General features: G+C 60.1%; 2 protein-coding genes across 13 annotated transcripts in view; one reads left to right on the top strand and one right to left on the bottom strand.

The window, feature by feature from the left end:
* The window catches only part of PPFIA4 (PTPRF interacting protein alpha 4), a 40,947-nt gene extending 35,152 nt beyond the window's left edge, over positions 1 to 5,795 (top strand). For 9 of the 12 annotated variants that reach the window (XM_081038854.1, XM_081038861.1, XM_081038850.1 and 6 more), the window contains 3 exons: positions 440 to 508; positions 3,323 to 3,464; positions 3,916 to 5,795. In XM_081038854.1, the coding sequence (XP_080894980.1) occupies positions 440 to 508; positions 3,323 to 3,464; positions 3,916 to 4,253 (549 nt within the window). In that variant the 3' untranslated portion in view covers positions 4,254 to 5,795. Of the gene's footprint in view, positions 1 to 361; positions 509 to 3,322; positions 3,465 to 3,734 lie in introns of all 12 variants that reach the window. The other 3 variants (XM_081038851.1, XM_081038853.1, XR_013992616.1) reach the window with 2 other exon arrangements.
* A 769-nt stretch (positions 5,796 to 6,564) lies between these two features.
* Positions 6,565 to 12,052, bottom strand: MYOG (myogenin). Its single transcript, XM_081038868.1, has 3 exons — positions 11,532 to 12,052; positions 10,787 to 10,868; positions 6,565 to 10,233 (listed from the first exon to the last, which is right to left on the bottom strand). The coding sequence occupies exons 1-3, from the start codon at positions 12,003 to 12,005 to the stop codon at positions 10,112 to 10,114; spliced, it is 678 nt and encodes a 225-aa protein (XP_080894994.1). The 5' UTR covers positions 12,006 to 12,052; the 3' UTR covers positions 6,565 to 10,111.
* Between the last annotated feature and the right edge of the window lie 3,348 nt (positions 12,053 to 15,400).

Genomic DNA, 15,400 nt, shown 5'->3' with positions numbered 1-15,400 from the left:
CCCAAATCCATGACTGAGCAGTCATCCAGGGCTAACTTTTCCGTGTGCAGCCTTATGAAATGTGTTTCCTTAACCTAATAAGTTAAATCCCTACTATGTGTGGCATACGTGCTTATTTATACCCCCCACCGAAAGGCAAGATTTTCACTAAGACAAAATGTGGGGTTTTCCCCCAATAAGTGAAGCTTGTCCACCCACGTGTTCTGTAACCCTCTTTTTAAAAAAGGTGTAGTTTTCTAATTTGCTTCATAGGAGAGAATCCTGAGGTTTACAGTTGACTCAAGAGGACACAGGTTTGCTTCAAGGAGCAGATTAATGGGTTAAATGCACTGAAAACCCATTTCTGCCCTCGGACCCCTAGGAAACAGGTGACAGATGGCATGGAGGTTGGTAACTACAGCCCCTCCCGCCTCTCCCTTTCTCACTCTGTGGGCTGCAGGCGCGCCAGCTGATGGAGAGAGAGTTCAACAACCTGCTGGCCTTGGGCACAGACCGGAAGCTGGATGACGTGAGTGTCCAATGTGAATTAGGGGCCCTGGCTTTGCTCATTGTTGGTTCACCAGATTGAAGTTCATGGGCTGATGTTGGGGGGGGGGTGGCCCAAGGGTCGAGAGCCATAGGATGGGGTGACATCAGGGGATCAGGGTTTGGGAGGCAGACCCAGACCGAGCTGCAGTGTGGGGACGTGTCTGAGACTCTTCCCTGAACGAAAACTGAAGGCTGCTGTGTGTTGTCCCTCCAGCACCTCCAGCTCTGTGCCCTGCCCCTGTACCCCCTCCACCGGTGCCCCCAGAGGCATCTCTATCTCAGACCCCATCTCTTTAGTGCCATCAGCACAGCTCATTCAGATTCCAGCCCACCCTACAGCACTGTGGTCCTTGGGAGGGAGACATGATGCTGAGGCCGTGAAGTCATGGGTTTGCTCGCTCCATCCTCAGCTGACACAGCTGGAAGCGTGGTCCCAGCTTCTGTCAGCAGTTTCCAGCTTCTGTCGTGTCTGTCTTCTTACCAAGTCAGGCTTTCCTCTCAATGCCTCCCATGGGTTCCATCAGGCTTGGCCTGAGTTTAGGCCGGACTGTCCAGGAAGACCCTGAGATGCCTGAGGACACAGCCACTCCTTGCCCCCTCTCCCCCCGCTGCCTCCCGGCCCTGCCCCCACCCCACCCTGCCTATTGGGTCTGCCTTCGCTCCTTGGCTCCAAACAGTTCAGGAGAACCCAGACTGTTCAGACGCAGCAGCTCGGGTACGGTCAGCTCAGTTTCTGACCTCTGTTGTGTGTGCAGCTCCCCTTCCTCCTCACCCCTGCCCCTCACCGCCTCTGCTGAGACTTCTGCTCTTCGGGACACAATTAGTGCTCCCTCCTCAGAGCCCAGCTTTGTGGGGAGACTCGGTCGACAGGACACACTCAGGAACACACAGAACATGGGGGCTGTTTTCTTCACAGAGGTACCCTGAAATTTGGGGTGTCATCACACACACACAAGGAGGTAAACCGCAGACCCCACTCTCAGAGATCGGAGTTTTCCCATCGGCCCTGCAGTGTGGGCCCCCCCACTCGCTCCCCACACACCTGTGTCTTGGCTCCCTTTGATGCTGTCTGAGAAATGACTTCCGGACAGCTCAGTGTGCTGCTTCCTCCTTAGGAAAGCCACTTATTTCTTCCCCCCTTACAGAACGATTGATTGAAGGCCTGGTGGTGCTGTGGTGACAGCTCATTCATGCTGACAGTCACCCTGTAGGACAGGTCACGGTGGCACCTGGCTCAGGGGGAACTGGAGCTCAGAGGTGGCTTAGTGGTGTCACAGGGTGTGTGGCGGGCAGGATTGGAGCGAGCGTGCGTAACTCCTGTGCCCCCATGTGCCAGTGCGCCCCGTCGCGCGTCAGGCTCTGGCAGAGTTCCCGCATCGGCGACAGCCGGCTGGCAGCGCCGTGCGTTTCTGGGCTGCGTGTGGGCTGGGGCTGGTGCCGACTGGCTCCTGCCGGAAGCTTCAAGGAGAAGGCAATCCCGGGAGGAGGGTGGCTGCTGCCGTGCAGGACGGCTCTGGGGAAGCTGCCCGTGTGCAGCCATCCAGCACATCACCAGCAGCCTCTAGCTGTCTCTAGCGGCCATTTCCCCTGTCAGTTTGCTTCTCAGCTTCCCCTGGGGGGCTGCATCCATGTCCCCACCTGCACAGAGAGCAGGATTAAGGGGATAGAGGAGTAGGGCGGGAAGGTTGTCTGACTCTTGGGGAGGAGGAAGGCAGGAGCAGCCCTTCGGGTTGGCCGCAGGTGGGAGAGGGGCGTGGCCGTGAGGAGGAGCGCTCCTGACTCACGGAGGCGTGCCTGCCCAGGGAGCCGCTGCCATCCACTGGGCACAGTATGTATTCAGTGGCTGCAGTGTCCCGCCACTGCTCGGGCGGGGACAGAGAAGACCGTGGTCTCTGGCCCATGGAGTACAGACTTTGAAAGGGGGGAGACTGATGCAGTCGCTATGAGCACACATAGCAATGTGGCCGGACCACAGCTATGACAGCGGAACTTGAGCTACAACCAATAGGGGCATTTGGCCCCTCCAGGCACGAGCAACAAACCCTACGGGGTTGGAGCTGAGCGGGGTTGTTGAGGTGAGGACAGGTGGCTTAGTGTCCCCTGTTCATGCTGGCGGCACTCTGCCTGCCCAGGCCCGAGAACACAGGGTGGAGGGAGACTGCCAAGCAGGGCAGGGTGGGGAGGTCAAGGCACCCCTGTGGGCTTGGGGTCCTGGGTGTCCTTCGGCAGAGATGGTTATTTTGGAGACTTGGCATCAGTGAGGTGGCAGGTGGCAGGGGCTGCCCACCACATCCTTTGGAGGAGGCAGCCATCTGCCTGGCCCATCACTCAGTGTTGTCCCCTGACCCCACTAGGATGGAGTCAGAGGTGGGTTATGTTGTTCCTCCTTTACAGGTGAGGAACTGGAAGTCACAGGGAAGTCAGGTCTCCTGACTCCCGACACCTCCTGAGGCCCAGAAGGGCAGAAGGGGTGGGTGGGGGCTGCCTGGCCACCACTTCCTACGGATCAGACTGAGACCGGTCGCTGGGCCTCTGAGCGGGCTCTGAGATGACTCGGGCCTCCGGAAACTCTTCAGTCCCCCTCAGAGCGTCCCCTCCCACCCGTGTCAGGAACTCTCGGAGTCCTAGGGGGTCATGCCCACTTCGACCCAATTCGTTTTACAGATGGAAAAGCAGAGGGCCAGATGTTTGCTCCCTTCTTTCCTAAGGGACAGGAGTGGTACCCCTAGAAGCAGCCAGGACTGCCCTGTCCCAGGCAGGGAGCTGAGTGTCCCCCGCTATGTCCCCCATGCAGGGGGAGGAAAAGGTGTTCCGCCGCGCGCCCTCCTGGAGGAAGCGATTCCGGCCGCGGGAGCTCCCGGGCGGCGTGCTCAGCGTGTCCACCCCGGGGCCGCTGCAGCCTCCAGCAGCCCCGCCGAAGAAGGTCGCGCCTGAAGGTGAGTGACCGCCGCCCCAGCTCGCCCGGCGCCTCTGCTCTGACGGCCCCTGGGGCGCCCCGCGCGCACTAACCGCCGCCGGGGGCGCCCAGACCGGAGACCCCCACCGTGCGACCCTCCTGCGGGGTCTGCGGGCGGCGGTGGCCGGGGCAGGTGGCCCTCCCGGCCCTCCCGGCCCCACCTGGCCGCCGTGCTCGCTGCTCCCGCAGGGACCGCCCAAGCCCACCTGGGCCGCGACCCCGGCTCAGGGCGCCTGTCTCTCTCCCCCAGCTCACTCCCATTATCTCTACGGACACATGCTCTCCGCCTTCCGGGACTAGGGGCCCTGACCCCTGCTGCTCGGCCGGAGCTCAGAGTACACTCGTCCACCCCTCGCATCGCACCCCCCTCTCAGCCCCCGCGTGTCCTTTGTAAGTCTCGTGGATGTGGCTGGGCTTTCTGGTTTGTGCAGATTCCGGAGGACCACAGCCCCTTCCCCCCACTCCGGGGCCGGGACCGGGGGCGCGCCACCCGCCCTCTCCTGGACCTGGCCGGTCTGTACTGCGACCTCCACTGGAGACCAGGACACTGTGCCACGGGCTGGGGACGGCCCTTCCGGGGAAAGGACACTCAGACTCCCCCTTGTTTGAACTGTTTGGCCTCAGTTCCTGTCGGTTCCCTGGCGGTGCCAAATGGCCTGCCATCTGGTTTGGGCACGCTCAGCGTTGTTTTCCTAAAGTCGTCTCCAGGAGGCCGGTTCTCCCTCAGGGTGGTGAGGCTGCGGATCCTGAGGCTGAACCCCAGATATGAGTGAGAAGACTCTGAGGGAAATCTGCTCCTGAGCTGTGGGCCCAGGCTGGGCATGGGAAGCTGTCTGCTTTCCATGAGGGAAAGGGACACTTTTCCCATGAGTGAGGAGGGCAGGCAGGCCCACTGGGGGCTGAGACGATGGCCTGTGGTACCCGAAGCCCAAAGGGCTGTGGTTCTGCCTCCTGCCCCAGCTGTGGGCGTGAGCTGCCGTGGGCTGGGGGCAGGGCTTGTGGGGCTGTTAGCTTGGGAGCAGAACCGCCAACCGCGCTCCCGGCACCCCTTCCCTTGTGGTTGGCTGTGCCCGTTGTGTCCTGGTCCCAGCCCTATAACACACACCTGGTGGGTGGGTCAAATCTACACTAACCTGAGAGTCAGGCCTGAGGAGAAGGTAGACTGAGGCCCCCGCCCTGACCTGGGAAGAGAGTGAAGCTTCCCTTTTGGTGAGTCAGGCCCCAGGTCCCGTTACTGGACGTTGGTGAAGGCTGTCACTCTCCTGCTCGTCCCCAAACCACCCACCCCTTGCTCAGGGCTCTCTTGGTGTGTAGGGACAGCGTCCTCCAGAAGATTCTGAGATCTGCCGCTACCATGTCAGCTGCTGTTGCCACCGTGCAGCATGGTGGCAGCTGAGGCTGAGGGATGCAGGTCCTGGCTTGGTAGAAATGTCATCCCCAAGAAATCCCTCTTCCTCACCCACATCCTCAGCCTGCCAAGGTGCCTGCAGGTGTTTGGGACCCGAGTTCAGGGTGAGTGGATGGAACCCAGGGCTTCATCCAAGTGAGAGGAGAGGAGAGTGTCTGTAGCATGTTTCAGGAGAGGGGCCTGTGTGGTGCCATCCTGCAGGTGGCTGAGCAGCTGGTTTGTAAGCTGATCAATTCGGGTTCTGAGCAGGGCTGCACTGGCAGGTGGGATGAGGGGTCAGAGCACCCGGTCCAGGAGTAGTGGAGCCTGAGGCAGTGCCAGGTTTCAGAACCTTCGGCTACGTTTCAATAGAGGAGAGCCCCACCGTGGTGGGGCTGGATGGGCCCCCTGGGCGTGGGCAAAGCAGCCACCTTTCCTGCTGTCCCTCGTCCCCTGACCTCCCTGTTTATCAGGCCTCTGCAAAGGGAGCTGGAGGTCGTGAGCAGCAAATGAGTTGGTGGAGAGAAAAGGCCCCACCCCTGGGTGATAGATAGTAAGATTAAGGAGACACCCCAAATTCCTATGATTGGTGGAGTTGGGGACCCCAAGGCCATCTGACTCTGTTAGGGGACCCGATGGGCTAGCCTGTCTTCTATATCTTAACCCTACATGGTGGCCATGTCATAGGTAGCAGCTGGTGGGACCCGGCTCCCTTCAGGGTATCTGTAAAGTACTGTGTGGAGCTGATGGGGCAGAGAACCCCAGCGGGAAGGCGGTTGTCTTGGGGCATCTGTTGTCTGCCAGTCAGTGTGCTTTGGGAGGGACCTGCGCCCCCTCACCAGCCTCCTGTACTTGTCAGGTCCCTTCTTAGTACTGTGCTGTGCGCGTGTGTACGTACCAATAAACAACCCGGTTTGAAGACAATTCACAAATGGCTCTGCTCATTTGAAACTTGGAGCTCGCGTGACATGCCCACCTTCCTGTCTAGTCCGAAGGGCTAGTGTGCTCTAGGAGTAAATACAGGGTTTTAAAAACTTGTCATCGGTAACCTTCTATTTCCTCGCATAAGCACGGGATTGCTGGAGAGGCCGCTGTCTGGGCTGCTTGTGCCGTGGGACTCAAGGGGATGGGATGGGGGCGTGAGGAGCCTCACCTGCCGGGCTGGTGTTCTCTACTCCCCCCTCTACTCAGCTGCTCCCAAGGTCCCTGCCCCTGGTCGCCCTCTGGTCCCCCCACCTCTAGTTCAGGCCCAGTGCCTCCGTGTGATATGACTTGCACCAGGCCCCCTACCCCCAGCGTCAAGTCCACCCAGCCTGTCACCGGAATGCAGCACGGGTACTTCTTCCTGCTCTTTGCAGCTGCGAAGCTTCTGGGCCCACTTCAAGCACCACCGGGGAGGCGTCACGGGCTTCCCAGCAGGCCGATGGCACTGTGCCCCGCGAGCTGTCCGCGTCCTGCACGGCTGTGAAGAAGCCCCTGTAGGTCAGTCTGTTGGTCTCTGTCCCTAGGTGTACATACTGGACAAAGGAGCCAGTCTTGTCCCAGAGGGTTCCTCTAAGGATTGTTAAGTAAGGCTAAACATCGTCGAGAATTGCTCTGTGCCAGGCACTGCTCTGAGCACACTCTGCATGTCTTCTCACCCTCAGAATCCCATGATGTGTTATTAGCACCATTTCGCAGGACAGGAGACCGTAAGGCGAAACGTGCACAGCTGGTGAGACAGGTGTGGGTCCAGGGTCAGGTTCTGACCACAGTGCCTGTCTCAGCTGCGACGAGCGTGTTAGAACTTCGGACCCACTGCCAGGACTGCTCACCACATCTTACCTGCTTCTCTAAGTGAGCTCAAGCGCTGGCCCTCGGCTGAGCCTGCCCGCGCGCCGTCCCAAACCCGACATCTGCACCTCCCGTGCAGTGGCTCTGTGACCTTCATGGGGCCGTTTCCTCCACCTGTGTAGTGATAATACACTGTACATCCTTGCCCTTTCCAAAGCTGGCAGTGTCCTAAACACTGACGCTCCAGGATGGCAGCATCCACGGCATGGAGTGTGACAAGGCAGCCTGTGACCCAGGGAGGGCACAGGCAAGGGGAAGTGCTGGCCTGGTGCCTACAAGTCTCTGGAGGCCCTTCCCATCCTCTCCGTGATCAAAGGTAGAACTGAGCAGCTGTGGTGAGCAGCTAGCTACAGGAATAAGAGCTGAAGAGCTCCAGAAAATCATCAGTTTTCCGGTGTTGCCACCCACTAGCTGGGGGTCGTAGCCAGAGCAGGGTTAGTGGAGATGGGAGTTTGATGTTGGCCGTGCTGAGCTTCAGAGGAGACCCCAGCATCCCATTTCTGTTGACATTTGTGCAAAAGAGAGAATGTACGTTTCCTTCCTAGAGCACTTTCCTTTGCCTCTCCTAGCATCTGGTGGCCGGTGGCTGAAGGGAGGCCCAGCCAGCATCGCTGTGGGGTGAACATTGGGGGTCCCCATTGTGGCCTGGGCCGTGCCTCCTTAGGCAAGACCCCAGCCCAGACCTTAACTCACTTCCAGGCACCTGTGCCCGAGCCTGGGGCCCAGAAATCAGGAATTTAGACAAGCAAGGGACGTGACATGTCAGGTATAGTGTTTTAGCCAGGAAACACACCTGAGCCGGGGGGCACATCTCACCCTGCTGTGTCCCGCCCCACCTGCCTCTAGATGGTGCCACCGCCTACAACACCTGCCACACTTAGAAAGGTTTTCCGGCTGCCAAACAAGATCCCTTTGAGAAGTTACATATCTGAGAGTGTTTATTGGAGCACAAGTAGTATTTTAAGTGTTCTGCAGGTTACACTTATTGCCTAAACGCTCCAAGGACTTCCTATCTGCACACTGACAATTTATATCAATTTCAAGTACTTCTTATGTTTTTCTCCCGGGAACCCCCAAAGTTCGTATCTGGCAGCATTTGATTTACCCACTTTGATTTATTGCAGGTTCTCCCCCTGGAGACAGCAATTGAAGCTAATTTCCCTAAAGAACTGCTCATTATTCATTAATGCTCATCTGTAACTTAATTGCAAAACAAAGCTTTTGTTAATTTAACAAAGTCCCTGTGCTTTGGTGACAGTGCTCAGGAACAGATGACCCAATAACCGTCGCTCAGGACTGTTCCTTCTCCAATAGGACCTCAGTTTCCAACACGACAACTGAGGAGGAATCAGCCTAAAAATATACCCTGCAACCTGGAGCCTACCAGCTCCTTAACAGAGGGAAGTGCCCTTCTCGGCCAGCGCCGGCCCCGACAACTGAAGGGGGGGGGCAGGAGGGAGACTGTCACCATTGGAGCTTGGGAGGTGCTGGGCAGAGCCTGAGTCTCCAAGGGCAGTCCGGGAGAGCTGAGCGCCGTGCAGAGAACCTAGGTTTTCCCTGCAGCCGTCCAAGAAGGTGAGGCCGTGACCAGAGATGCAAACTCAGAAGGAAACCCCACAAGTGGGGCAGCTGGGGCCCCCTGGTGATTCCCGGGGCCCAGCCCGACTGCTGTGTGGGACGAGCAGCCGTCCCCATTTCTGAGCCTGCTCTGACGCCTCCTCCTCCTCTTCCTTACTCAGACTTTCTGGGGGAACCCGTGGAGCCGTGTGTTGAGGCCCCTGTTCAGGAGCAAGTCAGGAGGGCAGGTGTGGGGCACACAGCCCAGCTGAGCCCATGGGCCCCAGAGCCTGGTCAGTAACTCAGGCTTAAGTCTGTTAAGGGCCTGAGAGCTGAGTGGGGGCTGGGCCTCCGGGCTTCTGTAATGATTCTGAAACTTATAATTTGCATGAAATCAGACAAACTTAGCCTAAAGCAGTTGGAATTAATCAAGCTTTTAGTAGATCTTCACGGTCCATTCAGATTCTGGCTCCTGACACAGCCCCAGTTAACCCTTATGTAATCGCTGTCCAAAATCTTTGTTCTCAGTTCACCTTCTCCCCCCAGGGAGCCAGTCTGTGCAAAACAGCATCCCATCTGGAGAGAACCCAGCTTTTCTCCCTTTGATTCTCCCTTGTGAGCACCCCACTCCTGTCCTCTGAGCTGCAGGCAGGGCCAGACCCCCTTGTACCTGCAGGAATGGCAGGTGTGGTGAGGGGACATGCTAGCTGGCCTGCGAGACAGTGACAGTGTCTGAGCTCACTGCTCTGCAGGGCTCCTCCTGGTAGTGTCATACGAGGAATGGCAGGAGGTACGGGGAAACCCCCGATTCCAGCTCCACCCTGCCCACTCGCCGAGGATGGCACGTGAGCGTGGTCGGGTCCTTGGAGGACCTGTTGGGACGTAAGATGCAGTGAGCAGGTCCGGGAGTTAAGAGTGCAGTGGACACAGCGGGCTTGCCTGTGTGTCCCACAGGGTTTCTGTGGGCCTGGCTTCCTCTGAATGGTAGAAAGAGCAGGGGCCCAGCGCCCCACCAGCGCCAGCCCTTGGATGCCTGGCCCTGGGGAGCGTTTGGACTGGGGGGAGGACAGCAGCAGGCACCCCCTACCCCTACATCATCACGACACTCTTCTAGCACCCAGTCTTTATTCATTTTTTAAAAAAGGAAATCCAAATAAGTTAGCAAAAAAACAAATTACAAAACAATGGCAAAACCACACGATGCTTAGTTAACAAAAGAAATCACCCCCAGACACCCCCCACCCACACCTGTCTCTGGCAACTTCGAACAGGACACCTTGGTCAGATGGCAGCTTTACAAACAACACACAAAACAAAACAGAACATGAAAGCACTGGAAGCTTCCCAGTAGTCACTGCAGAAGCTTGGCCCCCCAGGGACTTGGGAACAGGGGGTTGTCCCCTTCTTCTCTCTCACTTGAGGGCAGGCCCAGCCCAGCCACTGGCATCAGGAAGAGATGGGAACAGGAGGTGTGCACAACTCGTCCAGGGCAGGACACTGACGTCATCTCTGAGATCCTGGGGGAGTGGAGCTGAGGGCTGTGCTGTGATCAGCGCGCAGGTCCTGAGTTGGCCCCCGGCCAGGGGCGTACATGAGGGGTGCTCTGGTCCCCTGCCTTAGCTTCCTGGAAATAGGGTGCCTGTGCTCTGTGGAGTCAGCTAAGTGAGAACGTCCATTCCCTCTGTAGGCGGAGGGTGAACCTGTAGATGAGGGGGAAGGCTGGCATTTGGCAGCCCCACGGCTGGCTTCCTGGCATCAGGACCGCTGGGCTTAGGAGGCTCCTGCTGCCCACGTGGTGGCGTCTGTGGCCAGCTGGGGGCCCTCCCAGATGCCCGGCCTGGCAGACAATCTCAGTTGGGCATGGTTTCGTCTGGGAAGGCCACAGAGACGTCCTCCACCGTGATGCCATCCACAATGGAGGTGAGGGAGTGCAGGCTGTGGGCGTCTGTGGGGTCAGCTGTGAGCAGGTGGTCTGTAGGGAGAAGGTGGAGGCTGTTCCCTGGGCAGTGCAGGGGGTCCCAGGACCCAGAATGAGATGAGCAAGCGTAAGGAGTCCCCACTGCCAGCCCTTGCCTTTCCCGGCCGTGTGCATATGTGCCATGCCCCTCCGCCCCCCGGACGCGCCTAGTGGGGTTGGGACCTGGAAGCCACTGTTCCAACTGTGTGGCAGGTGGAGGTGGGGCCAGGGTGGTGTGTCCTGGGAGACGGACTGCCGTGCGGGCCCAGCTGTGTGGCACTGACTCTGATTCCCAGGGACCCCTGGGGCAGGAACTGTCTCCTGCCCATGGAGGTGAGCCACCAGCCACCAGCTGGGGAGCAGCAGGAGGCTGGGGCTGCTTTGACGTGGTCCGGACTTCAGGGAGGCACAGGACCGCCCAGTCTACCCTTTGGGGCCCTGGGCTCAGCAGATCCCTGGAGAGGCCAAGGGAGGAAGACTGGAGCAGGGAACAAGGGAAGCGGACAATTGTGCCGGGAGCCAGGCTGAAGCGTTGGAGCCAAGGTCAGCCGGGTCCCACCTCACTTACCGCCTGCGTTGGGGCCGAACTCCAGTGTGCTGCCCCACTCTGGACTGCAGGAGGCGCTGTGGGAGCTGCATTCACTGGGCACCTGCGAGGTGGCGAAGGCCAAGGTCAGGCCCCCTGTGCCTGGTGGTGTCTTCTGTCCAGTCCCAGGGAGCTGAGACTCCTGGGCCACCCCCACCTCCACCTGGAGTCTTCACAAGCAGCTCCTTTCATGCCCCCACCTGGCCACAGAGCCCCCGCTTCCAGGCCTGCCCTGGCCTCCATCCTAGGTGGGGATTCTGCCCTCACTGGACACCAGCTCCAGGGGTCTGTGCTTCTGTCCCTGGCACAGGGTGGAGGGGGCAGAGTGTCCGGCCCCAGCAGAGCCTCATATGAGCAGCTGCTGGGGCTGCATGAGACACTGTTCGCTCCGCTCAGCCCCACCCAGGGCGGGGCCGGGTGGGGGCAGAGCCACCCTTTCCGTCCTCTGTGTGCCTGGCCTGGCCTTTGGGGCCTGTCCCCAGGCACTGGCATGAATCCTCACCTCCACCCGGGCTGGCTCTGGACTTGCGCCTTCAGTCTTCTGCCACCCACCCCCACCACTGCCTCTCCTCCCGCTGCCTCTGTCTTGTCTGGAAAGGACATGGGGACACGCGGGAGGTCAGCGGGACAGCCCAGTTCTGACAGCACCTGCCTGGCACCTGCTCTCACAGCCGACCAAGCCTCCCCGTGGGGTACCCTCCCTGGGCAGGCAGTGGGAACCACTTACCCCTGGTGGGGGCCCACCACCTCCCCGGTGGTAGCGCAGCTCGCGCTCCTCCTGGTTGAGGGAGCTGAGCAGGGCCTGCAGGCGCTCAATGTACTGGATGGCGCCGCGCAGGATCTCCACCTTGGGCAGCCTCTGGTTGGGGTTCAGGAGGGTGCTTCTCTTCAGCGCCTCGAAGGCCTCATTCACCTTTTTGAGCCTGCGCTTCTCCCTCAGCGTGGCCGCCCGCCGCCGGTCAACGGACACCGACTTCCTCTTACACACCTTACACGCCCATGGCAGGCACTGGCCCGGGCAGTGATCCGGGGACCCCAGCCCCTTGTCTTCGAGGGGCCCTCGAGCCTCGGGGCTCAGGCTGAGCTCAGTCCGCTCGTAGCACGGCGGCTCAAAGCCCTGGAGGTGGATGGGCAGGTAGTTTTCCCCGTCGTAGAAGTGGGGTTCCTGGTAGAAGTAGGGAGGTGTCTCGTACAGCTCCATGGGGTCGGAAGAGGCTTGTTCCTGCCACCAGCCCCCGAGCTCCTGCAGCCCCTCGCGCCAACTGTTAGGTGCCATTTAAACCCTCCCCGCTGGCATGGAACCAGAGATAAATATAGCCAACGCCACGGAAACCCGAGCCCCTCTAAGCTGTTGCTGCACATCAAGAGTTCACAGCGGATTAGATGCAATTCCCTTCTCTCGGCCGGCCCCCACCCCTCCCGGCCAGCCTGCCCGGGCCGGCCGGCCGGCTCCTGTGCACGGGCAGGGAGGCCGTCCGTTGTAACTTGATTAGTTTTCATTTCTCGGCAGCCCCCATGGGGCAGGGGAGGTGGGGGGACACACATTCTCCTCTCATCTGCTCCTTTCAATTACTCCTGGTGGGGGGCTGCCTGCTCTCTCTTTGTGGTCCCAAAGAAGCAGGGTGGGGGGCAAGGAAGGGGTGCGTTGAGGCTGCAAGGGGTCTTAGGTCAACCTGTCCGGCCCCCTGCCTCCTCACAGACTTGAACCAGACTCTAGCAGTCACATGACCCTCTGCCAAAGGGCAAGGCTGCTGCAAATGTGGGGCACGTGCGGGTCAGTGTCCAGGGGCAGGAGGGTCGACACTGGGTTTGCAACGCAGCTTTGACATCGTATGTCTCTTAGGTCTCACGTGACTGGGGTTACATCGAGGCAACAGGTCTTGTTCATGGGGGGTCAGTGGCAGTTTTCTCTTTAATACGCCGTCAGGTCACAGAAGCCTACGCGTTGCCACCGTCCCCACCGGGGCCAGGTCGAGGTCTCGTCAGCCCTCTGCCACCTCCCTCGCATTCTGGATCCCCATCTGTCCTCCTGTGTTGCCTCCTCGACTGTTTCCTGCCCCACCCAGATGCCAGGATTTTCCTGACTCCTCACTGTGTGTGGAGACAGAACCCTTCGAACTCAGTAACTCTCCCTTCTTCTCGGCCACCGGGCTTGGTTCTGCGTCTTTCTGTTGGAGACATCAGTTTGACACACACCCTGCACATCTCACACATCGGGTGGAGGAGGGACGATTTAATCCCTGGGCTTCTCAGTCTGTGATCACCTGTCAACAAAGGCCTTGGGGTCCAAGATGACTAGCGCTCCCCATGCAGTAGGCTGGCCGCAGGGACCAGCAGTGCACAAGGCTCATCTGAGGGCCAAAAGGTGACAGGGGTGGCCAAGGCAGGGTCTCTGCCCTCCAGGACATTGCCATCTGGTAGACCTGCCGGTCATCTAGTTCTAGCCAACCCCCTTCCCCAGTGGCCACTGTCCGGCTTCTGCTCATCTCATAGGGCAGCCCCTTCCATGGACGCACTGGCGGAAGGGAGGCCTTGTGGGTTTCACAGTGCAGTCTGCCCCTTCTGCCCCTTTATCCTTTGGCCCCGGTTTTTTCTCTAGGACCATGCACTAAGTCTGACCCCTCCTCCGATGGCAGATGAGACTGGTGCTGTCAGTGCCACAGTGGCAAGGATGAAAGAGGAAGAGGAGCTGCACAGGGGACTCGGGGGAGACGTCATGGGAGCTCTGAAGGGAGCGAGAAGGGCCTGGCTTTCCTTCTTCTCACTGTCTATGAGGAGGAGCCAGGAAAATGTCGGTCCTTTTGGGGTGGGGGTAGGAGACACAGCTGGACACTAAACGTGCTGAGGGGGGCAGTGAGGTCTTCATTTGGCCTCATGAGTGTGATAAAAAGTCACAACATGGGAGCTGTGGGCTCTAAAGCTTGGTTGGACCCTGGCCAGCTGGACGTAAGATCCCCCCCAAAAGAGACAAGAGAGAAAGAAAAGTTTGCCTCAGTTTACACCCTAATCCTGTGAGCCCTGAGATAAAAGTGATGTAGAAGTTACTATGGGAACCCAGAAATTGCATCGTTTTGTTCTTTGGGGATCCAATCTGCTTTACCTCCAAATGGCATGTCCACCTCCTCTAGACGTGGGGGCAGGAGAACCAGGCTTGCTCCATGAGGATTTTCAGGATCTTATTATCTAGATGGCAAGACGCAAACGTGAACATTAAATACCATGCTACGGAGAGGATTCGAAGGCCGCAGCAAACATGGGCGTCGTGAATGAGTGGGTTCATCAGACACGTGTGTGAGGAGCTTGTGGAGAGTCAGGCTCCGCAGGTCGCGCTGTGCAGAAGGTGCGCTGGGCTGGATGCGGGGAGGCCTGGGGCCCGGGCGAGGGGAGGGGCGAGGGGGGGGCACCGGGTCCCAGGTCCGTAGGGGTTCAGAGCTCAGGGGAGCCTGTGCAGGCGGGAGGAGGCCTGTGGGCCGTGACCGCTGGGGCCAGGAGGCCGTGCAGGGGACCATGGCTGCGTTTCCGGAGCCAGACGCCGAGTGTGAACCTGCTCGGGCAGGAGGAGGGTTGTACCGGTGTCCTCAGCGTCCCGGCTGGCGAGGGGGTGGCATGTGCGGTGTGAGGTGTGCGGTGTGCGGTCGGTGCGTGTGTGTGCGCGCGCGTGTGTGTGCGTGTGTGCGGTGTGTGTGTGTGTGCGCGCGCGTGTGTGTGGTCGGTGCGTGTGTGTGCGCGCGTGTGTGTGTGCGCGTGTGCGGTGTGTGTGCGCGCGTGTGTGTGCGGTCGGTGCGTGTGTGTGCGCGCGCGTGTGTGTGTGTGCGGTGTGTGGTCGGTGCGTGTGTGTGCGCGCGTGTGTGTGTGTGTGTGTGCGGTGTGTGGTCGGTGCGTGTGTGTGCGCGCGTGTGTGTGTGTGTGTGCGGTGTGTGGTCGGTGCGTGTGTGTGCGCGCGCGTGTGTGTGTGCGCGCGCGTGTGTGCGGTCGGTGCGTGTGTGTGCGCGCGCGTGTGTGTGTGTGTGCGGTGTGTGGTCGGTGCGTGTGTGTGCGCGCGTGTGTGCGCGGTCGGTGCGTGTGTGTGCGCGCGTGTGTGTGTGCGCGTGTGCGGTGTGTGTGCGCGCGTGTGTGGTCGGTGCGCGCGTGTGTGCGGTCGGTGCGTGTGTGTGCGCGTGTGTGTGTGGTCGGTGCGTGTGTGTGTGCGCGTGTGCGGTGTGTGTGCGCGCGTGTGTGTGTGCGCGTGTGCGGTGTGTGTGTGCGGTGTGTGGTCGGTGCGCGCGCCTCTGCCCATTCATCCCCGCTTGTCCCTACAACACGGGCTGCTACGAGCGTGGCTGCGGGTCTGTCCCGAGCAAGGTGCGCTCCTCCGCGTGCGGTGCTGGCCGCGGGCAGGGGAGACGCACAGGGCGGCTCCGGAGGTGCTGGCGGAGGAGGCGGAGGACGCGGGCGGGCGCGGCTGAGCGCAGGGACCCCCGGCCCGGCCCGGCCCGAGCAGCCTGGGCGCCCAGCAGCCTGGGCCCAGGTGAGCGAGGCCGTCCGTCCGTGCGGCCTGTCTCTGGGCACACAGCTGGGGGCCTTGTGTGTCGTCTGGCCCAGCGTCGTGTCCCTCTG

This window comes from Rhinolophus hipposideros (assembly GCF_964194185.1).
Source record: "Rhinolophus hipposideros genome assembly, chromosome: 26".
NCBI classification, from domain to species: domain Eukaryota; kingdom Metazoa; phylum Chordata; class Mammalia; order Chiroptera; family Rhinolophidae; genus Rhinolophus; species Rhinolophus hipposideros.
This window is presented reverse-complemented; position numbering and strand designations above follow the sequence as displayed.

Excerpts from the sequence above, each read along its gene's own strand:
- MYOG (XM_081038868.1), bottom strand. The coding sequence starts at position 12,005 with ATGGAGCTGTACGAGACACCTCCCTACTTCTACCAGGAACCCCACTTC. Across the intron at positions 10,869-11,531 it reads GTGGTGGGCCCCCACCAGGG|GTGCCCAGTGAATGCAGCTC; the intron begins GTAAGTGGTTCC and ends GCCACCTCGCAG. Across the intron at positions 10,234-10,786 it reads GTTCGGCCCCAACGCAGGCG|ACCACCTGCTCACAGCTGAC; the intron begins GTAAGTGAGGTG and ends TTCTCCCTACAG.